The 19,692-nt window shown below is 32.5% G+C and overlaps 1 protein-coding gene across 1 annotated transcript in view; it reads right to left on the reverse strand.

Annotated features, from left to right (window-relative positions):
• Window positions 1-1,121: 1,121 nt before the first annotated feature.
• Window positions 1,122-19,692, reverse strand: part of LOC108729222 (trehalase) — a 27,800-nt gene continuing 9,229 nt past the window's right edge. The window contains exons 3-9 of the mRNA XM_018458232.1: window positions 13,735-14,036; window positions 12,188-12,366; window positions 11,826-12,007; window positions 10,960-11,206; window positions 7,676-7,916; window positions 6,210-6,409; window positions 1,122-1,390 (exon numbers count right to left, since the gene is read on the reverse strand). Coding sequence (XP_018313734.1) covers window positions 1,229-1,390; window positions 6,210-6,409; window positions 7,676-7,916; window positions 10,960-11,206; window positions 11,826-12,007; window positions 12,188-12,366; window positions 13,735-14,036 — 1,513 coding nt within the window. The 3' untranslated portion in view covers window positions 1,122-1,228. The remainder of the gene's footprint in view (window positions 1,391-6,209; window positions 6,410-7,675; window positions 7,917-10,959; window positions 11,207-11,825; window positions 12,008-12,187; window positions 12,367-13,734; window positions 14,037-19,692) is intronic.

A 19,692-nucleotide genomic window follows, 5' to 3' on the forward strand; every position in this document is an offset into this window, starting at 1 on the left:
AGATAATTTTTATGATATAATTGTTTGTGTCATAAAATAGAAATTTAACAATGTAATTTGAATCAATTGTTTAGTAATTGCTTTTACGTAAGTCAACATTAAATTTTGTTTTAAGAAATGATGATTTCCGTAGATTAATTTTACTGCTCAAAGATTTATAAGCTTTCTTAAATGTTTGCAAATAAAAAAACAAATACTGTATTTCTAACATTACTGTGGAAGAAATTGCAGACAATTGCAAAAAATAAAAATTCTGCGAAATAAAATTGTAAATAAAAATATCTGTAATAAAAGGAACGCTATATTAACAATATATAAGGAAAATGTGCTCTGATCGATTTCTAATTTTAAAGATTACACGGACATAACAATTTTATTGAGGCAATCAAAATATAAATACAGTCCTGATGAAAATTTTTCTCAGAATTTTTATATGAATTGGAACACTTTTTAGAAATAATAAGAAAGTTTACATCTTAGAACTTTTTATATATGCGAATTCTGAAATATTCTAAAACTTGATAATATTATATAATATAATTTTTGGAAAAATGTGTTAAATTGTTTTAAATCTTATAAGATTTTATCAGAAATTTTTAGAATAAGAAATTTTAGAAATTTTACAGAATATATTTCAGAATTCACATATTCAATATGAAGAATTCTCTAAATAAGATATAGTTTCTTGGCACTTTTTGAAAAGTGTTTCAATTTGTATAAAAAATTGGGGAAATTTTCTTAAAAGTTATAAAATTACTCAGATTCCGAAAATTTCAAATTTACATAAAAAATATAAAAAATTATATGAAAAGGTCCGAGAAAAATTTTCACCAGAGAGATCTGGAAATAATTTTGTTATATAATTCTGACTATTAAAATAATTATGTAAAACGCTCCAGTTGAATGCTAGAATATCAAAATTTTATACACCGTTCTTCATCATGCTTGTGTTTTCTACATAATTACATTTCTCCATAATTATTTTGATGGTTCCGTTAAAAATTATTTTCAGATCTGCATCTACCTAAATTTTTAAATACTTTAGCAAAATAGTTCTTTAAAAAAGTTCTTTTTGTGTAAGAATTTTTAATTTAAAAAATTTTATCGTCATAATCAAGTATCAATTTCTCTCTTTCTTAATGCATTTATTTTCAATTTTGTTTGGAAAGAAACAAATGTTTAGAATTCTACTGTTTAGAAATCAATTAGCTGCTGATTTGTCCGTATATTATCTATCAATATCGTTGCTGTCGTATTTGATTATATCCACAGATTCCGCGTTCGGAAAGATGCGGAGCAACTCGAAGACAACGCCGTTCGTCCATCCGAAGCCCTCCTGTACGTTGTACTCGCCGCCACCGCCACTTTCGCCCGGATGCATGGCGTTATACTGAAATTCGAAGATCAATTACTTGGTGTAATCGGGCGTTTCTGATTCGCAAAGCAAATCGCGTCGCATTATGCGAAAGTAATCAAAACTCGCATTCTAAATTGTCACTTCCTCCATGGTTTCTGTCATGGCAGCGAGTTAGTTAATTCGCGTTGAGGAATACTTATTTTGCAGTGGAAATCGAATTTCTCCCGATCGCGAGAGAACTTGAACGAACTTTCCTCAGTTAGTTAAACGATACTTAGCGTCGTCGTCTGAGCGATTGAGAGCTCGTCGAGAGTGGGGCGAATCTTCTTTGAAGTGTTCGTTCTGACGGTAAAGGAACATTTTGTTTTAAGATTTCTCGATATTCATCAGAATCTATTCATACATATGTAAATTTCAATCGAACAGCATTTTTAGTTATGCCATTAGACTAGGCCTATCCAATTTCAGTTCTAAAGTCAAAATGCAAAGCCATCGACGCAAAAAAAATCAATATAGGTAAGATTTCGTAGACCGTAAAGTGTTGATACACATCTAAGCGACGCTTATTAACATTTTACAGTCTATGAAATCTTACTCACATTAAATTTTTTTACGTCAACGGCTTTGCGTTTTGGCTTTGGAGCCCAAATTGGATAGATCATGTAGTGCCTCAACCTTTTTTTGCCATTTAGAAATTTCAAGTTGATCTTCACTGAAGATTCTTTTTAATGTAGGTATATTTTCCAATTTGGCATAATTTTTAATGTACTTTTTTTATTTTATTTAAACGTTTCTTTAAAAATTCATTCTTATAAAAAGCTAATTAAAAGAACGAATTAATTCAAGTTCGACAAATAATCAGTTCTGCAAATGAAAATGTAATTTCAATTCTCTTACGTCAACGCGTAAAATCTCACAAGAGGTGGAATACCTTCAGATCGAAGATCCTTTCTCATCTTCAGAATGAGGCAGGCGCAAGGAACTTTGATTGAATCGATTGAGCATATTTGTTCAACAAAATGGACTGGCTATTTCTTGCGACAGCTCGTTATTGATATACCGGTATCGACAAGATGTGATCTGTACAAAGTGCTGAAATGTAAAGAACCTCGCACAAAATCATAGGATTTTGGCCTTCGGTGAAATTGGCTAAAACTTTAATATGTTGTATTTCTTGATTCACTGATCAAAATTGTTTATAGGTACAAAGCTTGAAAATGATTAGTTTTTTTGTTATAGCCGTTTAAAGTTTTATTTTATTAATGCTTTAAAGTAAGGTTTCTGTAATAAATCAAGAGATTTTAAATAACAATATGCGAACCACTCTCACCAAACACCTTCACTCCTCCCACTCTCACCTTACACCCACACACACCGCGCGCGTATTATATGAAAAAGGTACATAAAAATCGAAGTTAATCTTTTTTATTACACTTGTGCGTGCGTGCGTGTGTGCGTGCGTGCGCGCGTGTGGGTGTGTGTTACGTTTATGATTTTAGTTTTCGTCTGTTCTCTCAGAATTACTCGGAATGAACAACGTGGACGTGATAGTCGTTTCATTCCTTTGAGATGCTTGATTTTCGTGAGTCCCCTTATCACTCACGTTTGAGATATACAAAAAAACAAAGAGAACAGGAAAAGAATTTTCTATTCTATGTTGCTATCGCACTTTAGCAAGCACCTGATATTTTTGCACATAGTGTTTCATGCATGGAAACAAACATTCGGGTCATGATAATCAAGCACGTGAGAGGTAAGGGAACTCACACATTTCAAACGATACGCGTGGGAGAAGTCGAGAAAACCTAGCATAACTTTAAACGGTTATAACAAAAAAAACTAGTCATTTTCATGCTTTGTGCCTATGGACACTTTTAATCAGTGATCAAGAACTATAATATACTAAAGCTTCAGCCAATTTCACCGAGGGCCAAAATCCTATGATCTTGTGCGGGGTCCTTTACCTCTATTCCAGATTGTAAAACATTATAGTAAACGTTATAATTATTCACGATATAAGCATCGATATTTTAATACAGCTGATCATTGCGGTTAAATAAATTCAATAATAAAATAAGTTTGATGAAAAGTAAATAGAAACACTGTGCAGAGAGACGACGACGTATAATTTAAAAAGCAAGAAGGTTCTCGTTCTTTCATTGTATCTAATATTGGCTATTACGGACACTTTCTTCTCAATATGCATGAGCATCGATAGGGTGTTTACCTTTTTTCCCGAGAGATTGGTAATGTATAAAATATCTTCTCGCTGAAAAACGCGCCCCTAATCGTACCATTCCCGTACGCAACCGTACGGGAATGGTACGATTTTCCTCTCCGTAAACGAAGGGTGGCAAAACAAAACAGATGGATTAGAACGAGCCACATACACGCGCACATACATATGTATGTACCTCGGACAATATTTCCCGGTGGCTTTTCATTCTTCTCCCGTTTCTGTCTGCGTTCTAGTAGGGCAGCAAGGTACGTAGAATGACAAAGGAAACGAGGCGAGGTCACCCTCGTACTCGACACGTCCGAGCGACCATCTCTCGCCTCATATCGAAATTCAAGACTCTTCCTAAATATATACCTCACCAAGTTTCCGTATCAAAAAGAAACACGAGAAGATGCTACGGACAGCACCGGGATAAAAGTATTTACTCTATAGTAATAAAAATAGCGCTCTGTCACTGTCCATGTAATTATGAAATATTATTTGCATTAGTATTTTTATCATTGATATCAGCTACGTACGTGTCGATATTTGAACGTCGATATTAACAAAGTAAATTTTGAATAAATAAAAGAAACCTTTATATTGCAAGAGGTGAATGTGAAATTAACTTTGAAATAATATACACAGATGATATTGGGTGCGTAGGCCACTTGGCACTACAGATGTTTCGAAGCATTTGATTGATTAATTCGAAGAAAGAATTTGTTGTAAAAATATTATGTCATACATCGCGGCTTAATAATTCATTTATCGATAGTAAGTAGATTTCTTTATCGACTGATAAGATCTAGAGGGCACTCAATGTATATATTATATAGTTTCTTTTTCTTTAGCGCTGCTATTCTTACAGTTGAAAATTAAAACAATAATAACGCTCGCTGAGCCTTTGTGTTTTGCCTCAAGTTATTTTACAAATCAAATCATAAAGAAAGATATTGTATTCTCAGTTTATATGTGCACTGTACATTTGTTGTGATTAAAGGCTCTATTTCTTATATATGGGAATATTGTGTTCGTCATATATGACCCTCACCTCTGATACAAGGAAGTACGATTGAATTACGCAATAGAATTTTATTAATTGACAAATAAAAAATGGTTCAAATTAAGCATGTGGAGCATCAAGTGAGCTGCAGTTATTATAAGTTAAATAGACACACATAAAAAACAAAAGCATTAAGCCAAATAAAATGTGACAATAAAAAATATGAAAGAAAGATATTTTATATTGCGAGAAATGGACGTGCAATATACAATATATTATAAGTTAAATAAATGTGAAGAACAAAAATATTAAGTCAAGTAAAATGCAAAAATAAAAAATGTTATGATTACAATTGATAATAATAAATAAAAAATATAAAAAACAATAACAGATACACAAACATATAAGTACAAAAGTAATTAATTTGTACTTTCCCAGCAAATAAGAAATTATTGAAAAATGTTGAAAATGATTCATTAAAGCGGTGTCGAATCAAGTTTTTAAACTTTTTCTATCCGTAATCCGCTTGAATCGGGTAATTATGGATTAATTATTTGTTTTTTGTATCTCACTCAATGTGCATAAAAATGAAAGGTGCGACCAATCCGGTTGAATTTGTAATTACGTATTGTTAATTTACTTTTGGTATCTTACCCAATGTTCAACGCAATGAACGTGAGACTAATTCGTTCGAATTTAACATGCGGTATTGAAGAATTATCTAACAAGGGAGACTCACCAACTGCTAGTCGCCGATCTCTGTAGCAAGTGATATATCATTAAAAAAGGTGCGTGCTTTCCAATGATACATCACTTTCTAGGATCACAGACTTCCGCATATTTTCATTTCTGGATCTATATGAATCTATGTATATAAACCCACTAGAGTTCATATTATTATATTTATCTAGGCGTATAGAAACAGATTCGATATATTCAGCCTCTACAAAATTTAATACCTTTTTCGCGGAGAGAGATAACGCGGATTCGAAAACTTGATTCATACGTATTTATCCAATCTAATCCGTACTCATTAGCTGAGTTTATATCTTATTTTATATCTTATTATATAGGTACAATCTTTTCTTTCCTTTTTAGTAAAAGAATTACTTTTTTTTACAGGAATTAAATTCATTTATATATTTTGAAGAATTATATTCTTTTTTCGATTAGCTCGAACTATAGATCTGTTATCTGTGGCTGAACTAGTATACGCTTTTGGAACTTAAAATGAGATCGATATTATATGTTTGACATTTGGCGAAAGCGAGAAAGAAAGTTTTGTGCAGGAATAAAAAACAGATCTGACGCATCGATAAAATCTAGCTATCATTCTGCTTGGGAGATTCAGGCTCGTATTCATAGTCAGACCTTGTACTTAAGACTTCCTTAAATTTATCTTTAGATGCTCAGTAGCCAATGAAATAATTCGTAGAGCATCTGAAGATAAATTTAAGGAAGCCTTAAATATAAGGCCTGACTATGAATACGGGCATCAATAGTGCCAACATAAGTAGTCGTGTAGAACATCAGTCGCGATTTGTCAACACAAGAAATGTTTTCCCTTAATTTTTTGGTTCGCCAGCGAAGGATCGATCTAAATTCTAACACGAGAAAAATGGGCTTACCTTTTCGAACATCTTGCCATACTCATCGTAACCGAGATAATTTGATTTGAGCCACCTGTCAGCCAGTGTCTTGGCCAAGTCGACTGCTTCTTTTACTTGAGTTTGATAAAGACCCAGAATCAGAAAAGACTGCAACGGCGGCCACGCGTTCGGGAAGTCCCATTGTTCGCCGGTGTAGTTCATGGAGGATGGCGTGCCACCTGCGACCAGACAAGCGTATGTTTTCTTACGTTAATGTTTGTAACGCAATTGACTGTTGCGCCTTCATTCGAGATGACCGAACTCGAGAGATTTAGAATCAAAATCACCAAGCGTGAAAGTACGTCTTAACCCTTTTGCACTCCAATAATTGTGTTCGATTTCCGACTTAGTTGATTTTTATCCAAATATTTTTCTTTTGATCGAGACAACATTTGGTAAACTTTTATAAAAGAGTCTAGCTTATAAAAGAGTACTGTAATTTAAAATTTGTATATAAAAAATATCAAATAACCGAAATAATGAATATTTGATTGCATCGAATAATATAAGTTAAATTGTATTAAATTAAAAAGTAAAACCCAAGTGATACTATCTTTATTATTTACTTAATTCTAATTACATGTATCATTTGTATAAAAGATTTGATATCAACAACTGGCGCCAAGTTAAATTCCACAAAATTTTACGTATCATTCGTATAAAAGATTTGACATCAACTTGCGCCAAGTTAAATCTCATACCAATCATGCCAAATAAAATAAAGAATATAATCCAAGTAGTACCTACCACGTATATTTTTTTTTTTTTAAAGTAATCTTTTATATGAATGATACATAAAATTGTGGAATTTAACTTGGCACCAATTGTTATAATATCAAATCTTTTGTACGAATCAGATACATATCATTAGAGTTAAGTAATAAAGATAATACTACTTAGGTTTTACTTTTAGTATATATCTTGGTTAGTTAAGACTATCATTTGGGTTTTAATTTTTAATTTTTTTTAAACTAATTTTCTCAAAAATATAATCCTCGAAAAAACTTAATTATTTGTTTCGAGGAGTAATAATTTTTGACAGAGAGAGAATTAAAGCTGCCGTTACTTGTATTGGAATAAGAAGGATTTTCAATAAGAATATCTTTGAAGAAGAATCAAAATACCGACTATGCGAATTAACGAGACAATATGACTTCGCGAAATTAGGTATCCGCGGAACACGCGCGCTATTGTTCGATGGGTTAACTTTAAGAAAAACGGATGAATGGATCAATTGAACATTGGAAGTCCAAATTCAGCGGAGGTTAGAAATCTCACGGACAAAGAAACTTTGATGTGGGAGGATATTGAAATATATGCATCCAATCGAGTTATTGATTTTAATCTGATTCATATAGCCACTGCGCGTGTATTTGAGGTTTTATATTGAAAGAAGGAAAGAAAAACATTTCGTCATTTACTTAGAAGGACAACACTCTACTTACCAATATAAAAGTCGATCTTGTTTCTTTTAATGTAAGAAACGGATTGCAATGCATATTTATGTCTCTTACTCCAATCGTAACTCATGGTGTATAGAGGCGACAGATTCGAAGGGTAGAATATATTCCTGGACTGCTTATTTCTCATGTCGTAATCGAGCCAGACTCCCTCAACCTCATTCCACAGCACGTTGTCAATGGCAGCTTGATAATCCGAGGCAATCTGGGCGTAATACCAATCTTTCTGAAATGAGAAAATGGCAACAACGGTATGTGGACACCGTAATGTAACGCAATCAATAATAAGCGATTTGGGACAAAAATGTAAACGATATTACGCCATTTATCTAACAAAATTGAAGCAATTTCTTTTGGATTTCTGTAGGCAATCGTTTAAAATAACATCTACGATCAGCTTGTATTTCAGCCTCTGCTTGCTTATTGAGACTCGCTTATACTACATAATATAATATGAGGATTGAGAATAGTATACCGTGTCCTGATTTTCAAAGTAATATTACCACATGGCGCTTTAATGTGATGCGGCAAATAAATACAGCATTATTCAGGGATATGCATGGGGGTTATTCTGTGCTGCGCGCAACGTTGTTTAAGTAGCGATCTGATTGTGAGTGGAAGGATGGTTCTAGTCACCAGAGGTTTTAAAAAGGAAGAAATTATAAACAGGTGTTTTTTCGTTTTAATTGACAGTTTGAGGTATTAAAAGACTAAATTAGAAAGTGTTACAACATTAAGGGAGAAACAAGTTATTAAGCAACACAAAGAAAAAATTTTAAATTAAAAAGTTGTTTTCAAATTTTTTTTAATTTTTCGATTAAAACTTGGAAATGAAAAGAGATAACGAAAATGACAACAGCTTTTTTGTTGCTGCTGAAATTCCCTACAAAATAAGTACCTAATATCGAGATTTGTACTATGAATAGAACCGGAAATACAGCGATTTGAAGCTGAGTAAAATTTCTTGAAAAAACACGGCAAAAATAGACACTTTTTCAGTTATTGCCTTCTATGTCGTTTTGAGTGTATCGAAGAGTTAAAAGTAACATAAAATAATTTAAAGTAGGCATCTTACCTAAAAAATGATTCTAAATTAAACTTCATGCGATTACTTTCAGAGATATCGAGCTCCAAAGTAAGCACTTTTTTGACGAAATTCGCTTTTTTTTCGAATATTACCATTTGAAGCGTTTTTTTTTGTTTCGTATATATAATGAACTAATAATTAACAAATTTAATAATATATAATACAATAAAAATAAATTATTTTACATCAACGATGCAATGTAGAGGAGACTAGGATTATAAGTAACAGAGATGAGTAGCAGGGGAGACTGAGGCAAATTACAATTTTTGATTAGCAATGTTTTTTGTACTAATGTATACATTTAATAACAAAATAATGTAGATAACGCCCGGTATTTGCAACAGCACAACAAAGTAACTTTCGGAAACGATCAATAAACGAGCAACTTTGGATATTAAAAATAAAATATTATTTATACATTAAACACATACCAAAATTTAATTACAAAAACGTTTCGACTCATAGAGTCTTCTTCAGTTTAATTCGACTAATCTATCCCTGTATGTAAAATATATGTCGAACGAAATCAATGTCATAATTCAAAGCAGCCGCAACAGTTAGTAGTGGTAACACCATGTCCGCAATGATTGATGTCAAGATAAAAAATCATAACTTGATTCCTCGTTTAACGGCGAGAATCGTGTTAAGTCTCATCATGTAAGTTGATGTCAATTATTAAAATACTCTAAATTAAAAAGAATGAATAAATAAATTATTATAGATACGAAAAGCTTTTTTTATATATTCTTAATTATTAAAAAGTCAAAAGTTAAAATACTCTGAATCAAAGAATGAATAAATAAATTATTAAGAAAAGCTTTTTTATAAATCAAATGTAGAATGCTTTAAATCAAAGTAAAAATTAATGAATTATTTTAGACGTCATTTAATTTTAGTACTGTACGTATAATAGATGCGTCCGCTGTGCACTCTTAAGCTGCGTCCAGACTTGAGCCGAAACGCGAACCGGACCGCGAGCCGAACCTCGAGCCGAACCTCGAGCCGAACCTCGAGCCGAGCTTCTCGCCGAGCCTCTCGCCGAGCCTTTCGCCGAGCCTCGAGCTGAGTTTGGAACCGAAATGATCGAGCTGAATTTCGAACCGAAATGAACTTTAAACCAAATTATCGCTTGCGACGCGCTCGTGAAATTTGGTTTAAAGCTCGACTTCATTTTGGCCGGTGAAATAATTACTAACTTTAACTGTAAATAACTTTTTAACGAATGACGAGAGACGGCTAAAACTTGTTGGAAGTCACTCAGAGTCATGACCTTGACAACATATGTCAAGGTCAAGGTCATCGGGGCTGGCTCCCCTCATCGGCATAATTATCTCTTTTAGTTTTGTCGAAAAGATAACTTAAAAAAGACATCTTTTCGTCATCTTTCTATGGTTGTCATTTTCGCAAAGTAAAAGTCAACTAAGATATTTTTTCATATCGCCGAAAAGACAACATGAAAAAGATATCTTTCCGTTATTTTGGTACTTTTTATCACTCATTCGCGAGCAGTACGCGGGATCGCTACCAGACGGACGTGGTGGAGTTCAGTTTCTCTTGTTTGAAAATCAAGGTAGAATAAAAGGTGCAGTATTATGAGAAATTTTACTTGTGTTCTAATGAACATTAATAAAATATTTTTTTGAAATCGAAATTCCTCAAAGAGGGGATTATGATGAAAGATAGTGGTTCTTGCACACAGGACACGGCAAACGTTGCAGGACCCAGAAATGGAATGTATAATGTATATTGTCAGTTATATAATTTCATTTTGTTTTGTGTAAAAATTAATTTAGAAATTCAATGTTATTAAACGTTATATGTGCCAAATATACAAATTAAAAGAAGTCTTAAAGAGGACTAAAAAATATTCAAAGAAGTCATCTTTTAGTTATCATATGGATAAGGCTATAAGATGACTAGCAGTGCGACATCTGTCGTCTTTTAGTCATCTTTTCGTCGACTATATTCTTTCACTAAAAGATATCTTTATAACAATTTAGTCATCTTTTAGTCATCTTTTAGATGACTTTGTGCTCTCTGGGTAAATAAGCTATTATCATGATGTAAGTATTTCTATTTGTATAAACATTTAATATATCGAATTTAATTTAAATAACCTTTTTTTGAAAGCATCTTTGTTATTTAGGACTCTAGATTGGTCTAGGTTTAGTAAAAGGCTTACTCTCACGTTGCCCAAGATACTGTGAAAGCGGGCAAGCATCTTGGCGTTCCGCTGTAATATCGCATTCAAATCGACGGGTATGATATCACTTGTGGAGACGTTAATGAGACTAAGATTGGCATCCTTGTTAGTCCGTATGCACCATCTATAGGAGAAATCCCAGCCGCTCTCCGCTGCGGCTTTCAAGTCGTTGTAAATCGACCCACGTTCCTGCTCCAGTACTTGCTGCGCCAACTGATAATCCTCCCTGTAAGAACACGCACACGTTCGTTCTTACGTACTTTTGTAATTAAAATGATAATGAAAGACCTGCTGTGATCGATGCAAGTGTCGAAGTGAATTTTAGTGTAAAAAATAGAAAAAAAATTTTTAAACAAAAGTTGTACGGTTTCAAGAGTACTTCAATGTTGTGAAGAAAAACAAATTTTTTTAACTTTTTTGTTTAACAATTGTTAATAAAAGAACTAAAAAAATTTTTATATTTTTTTTAAATTTTTATACTTCCGACGATATTCGCCTCGAAAGAAAAATACCGTTTTCAAAGAAGTGTTTCACTCCTTAAACATGAGTTAGCGCACGTATAAAAAAATACGTATCTCTTAGATTTTCGTGTTTTATAACATATTTCATGGAGAATCAAATCGGTTCCGGACAGTTGTGAAACTTTCCTTGTTAGTGTAATTGTAAACAAAACCGATCGGATAGGCCGAAAACTGGATAGTTGCCGGATGTCTGTTGCATGTCCCTAATAAAATATATTCAAAATTTTTTGTTTTCAAATTTTTTTCTCCAACAGTTATACGTTCATCCGGGAAACTTCTCTTAACGATATCTTTGTAACAATATCTTTTACGAAAAGAACTTACTTGTAGCTTTCTGGTCGAGGTCCGTGGCTATTTACTATGTAATGCGCCATCTTATAGATTTTACCATTCTTCGTTACATCTATCGTCTTTTTGTTGTGCCAATATTCAAACTCCCTTTCAAGGATTGCTATGTTTTTCTTCAGAAATTTGCGATCTTTCGTGAAGTCATAATACTTTGCGACCTAAAAAACATTCGCGCCGTTAAAGCAAAACAGATTCTGAGTTCTTCAAGAAATAGTTCGAAACAAAGAGATAGTAGATTATACGTAGAAGATTCGTTAGGAAGGAGCTTTATATAAAATACAAGATTCGAACGTTTTGCAATAAAGGTAGAAACATGGACATTGTCCGGTAATACATACCATTGGTATTAACAAGGGCGGTTGACTTCGCGATAAGTAATAAACTCTGCCGCCATTCGGTATGAAACCGTATTTCTCTACCATAGAGAGGAAATTCTCGATCATTCCTTTAACAGTTATGCTCATGTCGCATAACAAGAGTCCCTCGATTATCCAGTAGCTGTCCCAGTAATAAAACTCTGTAGCAAAATTTGATCTTTCATTTTATCAGCTTCTTCTCTCTTCTTCTTGTACAACATTAAAATTTTTTAATTTACTGAATATTATGTAGAAGCAACACGTATAATGGTCTCTATGATGAAACAGATAAGTTTGAAAGCTACATAAACAATTCATATTACAAGGAAGACATTCGTCCGCTAATACGTTTCGTGTAGTGTTAATTTTACGATACCGTCTCTTGATTAAAACTTGACCATTATGTCGTATGAATTATCGATGATCCACGATTTCAATATCGATGATCCACGATTTCGATATCGATGATCCACGATCTTGATTTGTGTTAATTATTTATTTATTAAATAATAAGTATTTCATAATGATTAAAGAGTTACAAATGTTATTATTAGATAAGGTTATTATAAATAAGGGGAGATGTAATATATCAATATTGCATCGTATCTATATCATAATTATGTTTTTACGTATATATAATATTAAAAATTATTTTATCATTATAGAAAGGTCACCGATTTTACCACTTTGTTTTTAGACAATATTTCTTAATGAAAGCTAAAATTAAAACTTTAGAAATATAAATAAAGACTAGAAAGTGTCCACTATTAAATAATATGCAGCAGTTTTATAATATTATTTATAATTTTGCAATAATTCAACTTTTTCGTAAGACAAGCGTGACCCACGTGGCACGGAACGTGTTAATTTCAAATTATAATTCTTTTGGTTAGTCAAAAGCAAAAGCGTTTTTTCTCTGCAATGGTTCTTCAGTATTTAAAGTTTTCCATTAAGAAAAGTCTATAGCATTAGTGCACAATACAAATAAATATATATATATATCTGCATATACATAGCTATATCTATAATAATTTTTATCGTATGTATGTACATATATACATATGTACGTGTGTATATATACGTACATATAATAAAAATTATTATTACTTAACTCTTAGCAGCATAACATATAAAAGGTAAATCACTTCTTTTGCTACTACCAACGCAAATCAACAAAAATAGCTGACATGAGAGTATAAGTCACAAAAATTATCAACATTATTGCTATCAAGATGCAATTCTTTTTAAAGTTCATAAAATACGAAATTTTTATGCATGTAATTCAAAGAAGAAGTTATAAAGTTAAGATTATAAAAGAGCAAAGTTAAATGCTTTTAATATCCATGGAAATATTCTTTATGCAAGTCAGTAAAAATGTTTTAAGGATGTGTAAATCAGGTTCGGCTAAATTCGCTAAACAATCATTTCATTTGACAGACTGAAATATTTTATTAATGAAATAATTAGACGTTTGCTCGTTGACTTTAAAAAATTGGAAAATGAATTTTAATTCGCGCGCGGAAAATTACCTTTAAATCGTCCACCGGGAATGATAAAAGTGTTATTTACGTAAATCAAACTGTGTCGCTGCGGATTGACCACCAAGTCGTTATTTATCTTTCTTGCCAGAGTCTTCCAAATGTAGTTCAAACGTTTCGCCCATTTGCGATATTGGAGATCCTTGATGGACTTTAAAATGCTAGGACTTTCTTTCCAGTCCGGCAATGTTGAATTATCCAATTCGTCCCGCATAGCAAAGTTTTCCGCGATGAACCCAGCTACCTCGGTGCGATTAGGAGAGTTGTTAGTAGCCTTCATCAAAGCGTTGAAGCTAACACAAATCGAATTAAATTAGCTTTGACGCACTTACAGTGCACCTAGTATACTCTTTCTTTTTCTCTGGATTTGCGGGTGAGTTTAAAAGTTTCTGTATTGTATAATAAAATCCTTTTGTATAAAATTCACTTTATAATTTGAATTAAATTTTAGTACGACAGTTCTATTTATAATTTCATATGCCGTATGTTTTGTATTATGTATAATATTATATGACATTACAACTTTGGCTAAAGTATTTTAACAAATTGATATAAAACATTCTACATCTAACGAAAAAGAAAACAATAATACGATAAAAATAATAAAAGGCTCTAAATAATAAAAATTAAAAATATATAAAAATGACAGGATATTTAAGAGTCAACTGCAGAACTTGTTGCTTGAAACAAATTATATATTCTTCCAATTGTTCACAAAGGGTTGATGTTTAAACCTCATATCTTATAAATTAAAAATCTTTACACGTGATTGAGTCTTCTTCAGAAAAAGTCAATAAATTGAATTACATAATAAGACTCCATCTTCTCAAAGTAAAACGCTTTTGGTTAAGTTATTTCCAGAGTAATGAGAGCTGTTCACATAATGGTTGGAGAAGTGTGGAGAAATCTGGGTATGCTAACGAATAGAAATTTAAGAACATATTTTTTTTATCTAAGAAGTAGCAGAATCAATTCTTACTCTGGTAAAAACTTACCGATCATAGACAAATTGTAGTCGATCAAACATAACAGACGCGTTAAAAAACCAATAAATCAGTCAGTGTAATTTATTATACTGTTTTTCATAATTTTTTATTTTTTATATTATTACTTTTTAATAAAAAGTATTATTTTTGGGTTCGTATAAACATTCTTCCGTTTATTTCTTATTAAATTAGATAATGTGATAGGATCATATCGAGAAGCTTGTGATCTCCGCGGTAAGTATTCTATCATTTATTTAATATAAGATATAGAACGATAGAAATTTATAACTTTTTTATCTGTCGTGATTTTAATGAGTTTTGATAAAAATTATATAGGATTTCTATCGGATTTCTATAAATTTCTATAATTTGTTATCGGATTTTTTTTAAGCAGAGAAAAGCTCATTGACTACATTGCAGATTGAAAACGATTCATTTGTAGTATAGTGAAATTACGGATAAATTCCTATAGGTATATATTGACATTCTGGAAAGTCAGATGGAAATGTATAAAATTTCGTTTGTATTTTCCATATACATTTTGATAAACTTTTCGATTCGCTATAAAACGATAGAATCTTATAGAATTGATTTCTTATTTTTCCGATAGAAACTCATTGAATAAATTTCAGATTGATAACGATTTAATTTTTGTTGTTAATTACGATTGATAGTTATTCGTTAAATAATGACAGAAACCGATAAATACCAATTTGTCATTTTACTATTCCATTAGAACACAATAGAATACAATAGAAAGTGATAAATTTTCTATCGTCAGTTTTTTATAAAATACGAGTCTTATAGAATCCGATAAAATACGATAGGATTCATATTTGAGGCTAGCGAGCCTTGACAATAGAGCTTATAGAAAACGATATAAACTGATCGAAATCCTACCGTTTTCAATCGTTCTCTATCAACTTTTATAAGCAGGGCGATGAGAAATCTTCTCAGTGAAAAATTTTGTTTCTTTTTTTGATAAAATGTCTGCATTCAGCAGATTCAACACTTGAACTAAACGCTCATAAACGCTTTTTACGCTGTTTCTAATGACAAAAGCAAACGCCTGTTAAATGTTTAACAGAAGCTGCACGCAGTTCCTAATGATGGAGCAAACGTCTATTAAATGCTATACACAGAACCTATAAACATTTTAAACCAGGGTTGGTAAAGACTAATGTTTTTTTTAAGAATAAAATATACTGTATTTCTTCTTAAATATGTTTTTAATACTTCAAATATATGCTTTAAACAGTACTATAAAAAAACATATTTAAAACATATTAAAAACATCAATTTAGCATATTTTAAACTGTCTAAAACACGTTTAAAACATGTTTTTTACCAACCCTGTTTTAAACAACTTTCAGTAAACGCTCTTACATCAAGTAAACGCTGTGCAAACTCTCAAAAATATTGATACAAATGCCTTACAAACGCTGTAGCGTTGCAATTTTCGTTTCACACTCTACTGACCGTTTTTAAACTTTCAACGAATTCCTGCAAACGCTAGCATATAAACGTCAAACAAACATTCATGAAACTTCTTATTTTCGTCAGGGTTATTTCTTATGTAAACACTCATTTTTACAGATTAATTTTATTAACAAGAAGATAAAAATGCGTACTCTTGAATAATTATCTTCTCAAGAGTACGCATTATAAAAAAAGTGTCACTTATTGAAAAACAATGTTGATTAAGATAAAAAAGAACATTAATTTTTTATTAAATATACATTTTTACAAATACCTGAAGCATTTTTTACATGCAAATGTTACATAAGTAACAATAAGATTGAAAGACCGCTAATGTTAAACATAATATTTTAAATTAAGAAGCGCCATAACGGTCAGAACGTTAAGATGTTGAACTATTGTAAATTCATTTAAATGAATTAATTTCAGAAATGATAATTGCGTGCCGATATGGTTGTCGGACTTTCAACGCAATCAAATCTGAAAATATTAATAATCCCCCCAAATTTCCCAACTTAAAAACTGTAATAAACTTATTTATTTATTACATAAGTAAGTTTTCGTCCGACGGTCGATCCCAGCGCAATCAATATGAGCCTAGGGACATCAGCTTTGGTACTAGATCTAATTTTCACCGGATTTAGGCCGGTATTTATAATCAGATCTTATATTGAAGATCGTCTTAAGTACAGTCTTAAGATGTCATGAACCAATCAGAGGGCCGCATTAGCGACTTAAGACATTACTTAAGACGGTCTTAAAATAAGAACCTTAAAATAAGAACAGACTATGAATACCGACCTTAGAATTCAAATACAAACCGTTAAAAAATATGTAAGTTGTATCATCTACAGCTATCATTATTTCTAACGGGTTGAATGAAGTTTGCAAAAACTTTCAGGCCATGTCACTTTTTACTTTTATTCTTTTTTGTATAATAATATAAAGACTATTACAAACATTAAATAAATATATCATTAAATACGAAGCAAAGACATGTATGCACACAATATAAATATAAAAACCAATCAATATTTATTCGTAACAAATACAATAAGAAAATGGTTAAAATCACATAATTTAATATATATTTCTCTTATATTGTGTGCGCGCGCTGCAACAATCACAACTATCTTTTATATACAGATACAGATTGGCTAACCAAAAAGGCACATTCTGTGTGAGTTCCAGCTGCTACTATCTAAGTTGCGCCATAAAGCTTAATATGTGTACCTTTAAGCAGTGCGTACTCTCGAGCAATCTTAGGCCGGTATATTCATAGTCGGTTCTTATTTCAAAACCATCTTAAGTAATGTCTTAATACGCTAACGCGGCTCTCTGATTGGTTCATGACACCTCAAGGCTGAACTTAAGACGATCTTGAATATAAGAACTGACTATGAATACCGGCCTTAGCTTCCTAGATAACCAAATACCCGCACAGTAATATCATGGTGCGCGCACGCCGTACGGATTAAGCGGGGAGCACAGACTCTTGCATAACGCATAACACGTAATGCATAACAAAATGTACCAATCAAAGCCCTCCGTTTCCTTCCTTTCCATGAAATAAAGAATTCTGATTGATTGAATTTCTTATGCATTACATGTTATGCGTTATGCAAAAGTCTGTGCTCCCCGCTTTATCCGCACCGCACGGCGCGGATGTGATGGGGGGCATGCGTGCGAGCGCAATGAATCGCATTATGCAATTACACCGTGCTATTATGCGGGGTCTACAATAGAAGTCGTAGTAGTCGTAGGATCTTGAGTCGTAGAAAATTAACCAATCACAGTCGAATATGAGAAGAATAATCAATTGTGATTGGTCAATTTTCTACGATTTAAAACCCTACGACCGCTACGACTTCTATTGTAGATCCCGCATTATCATGCTGTCCTCACGACGTGGTGGGGGCATGCGTGCGATCGCAATGAATTGAATTATGCAGTCACGCCGAGCTTATCACGCACGTATTTTTCTCATATTCGACTGTGATTGGTTAATTTCTCACGACTTATGGCTACAGTCCTATATTGTATTATATATAGAACAGGCTGTAGCATGGGTGTCCGAACGATTTTTTTCAAGGGGGGGATATGATCCAAAATATAGTAATAGTAATAATAATAATGTCAAATGCTCCTTCTTGCCTCTCCCCTCTTCGCCTATGATGCAGACGTTATGCAATTAATATAGCCGCTAAGGGCTATTACACACAAAATGACATAAATTGCATAACCATAGCTTAAAGCCGCTGAACCAATAAGGGCCCTCACACACAAAATGACATAAGCTGCATAACCACAGCATAAAGCCGCTGGACCAATGAGCATCTTATGTAAATCAACATGGCGTCTTTATGTTGGATGCTTATTGGTTCAGCGAACTCATGCTATGGTTATGCAACTTATGTCAGTTTGACATGAGCTCTAAGTCGCTACCGCTGCTATGCATGCCGCACGTATGCGAGTAATATGAGATTCGTGTGAGGTTGCATGAGTGCGACCAATATGTCTCATATGAGTCTCATATGAGGATGCATATGTGTGGTGATATGCGCGCATACCTCGACTGTGCGAGAGTGACAGCCATGCGTATTGGGTATCTCTGCCTCACTTTAGTATTATTACCGTTGCTAGAAACATCAATCTCAGTTGCGCCTGCGAGATATGTCCTGTGTTTGTAATACTTAAAGAAATGAAAATGGAAAATCATTGCTTTGTTAATAATTGTAATATAAATAAAATGTTTAAATTTGTTTAAATTAATAAATAAAAGTATTTGAATAAAAGACAATAATACTTTTCATAGGTAAATATAATTAATTTAAAATGTGTACGTTATACGATATATTAGAGTTTCTCTTTAATGATACTTAAAAAAAAAATAAAAATGATAAATTACTTCTTTGTTGCTATCAATAGTAGCAATAGTAGTCTAGATATTTCTATCCTATTTCTATAGGCTTGTTTATTTAACAATGAGATAAAATAAGTATATCGCAGTATACGTACACATTTCAAATTAATTATATTTACTTATGAAAAGTAATATTACTTTTCACTCAAATACCTTTTTAGTTATTAACAAAGCATTAATTTACTATTTTCACTTTTCCTAAATATCACAAATATAGGCATATCTGACAATATCTCGCAGGCGCAACTGAGATTGATGCTTTTAGCGATGGTAATAGTACTAAAGTGAGGTAGAAATACTCAATACTAGAGAGCCTATAATCAGAGAGTCGCCAACTTGACACGTGATCCAAATCGCTCGTGATTGGCTCAGGACGCATTGAGCTCGAAAAGATTAAAGTGACAATGATAAGAAGATAAAAGCCGTAGCTTATGTCACTGTCACTTTAACTTTTTCTGAGCTCTATGAGTCCTGAGCCAATTACGAGCGATTCGGGTCACGTGTCAAGTTAGCGACTCTCTGATTATAGGCTTTCTACCCAACACGCATGGCTGTTACTTT

This window comes from Mycetomoellerius zeteki, unplaced genomic scaffold, assembly GCF_001594055.1.
Source record: "Mycetomoellerius zeteki isolate Tzet28-1 unplaced genomic scaffold, Tzet1.0 scaffold707, whole genome shotgun sequence".
Classification (NCBI taxonomy): Eukaryota; Metazoa; Arthropoda; class Insecta; order Hymenoptera; family Formicidae; genus Mycetomoellerius; species Mycetomoellerius zeteki.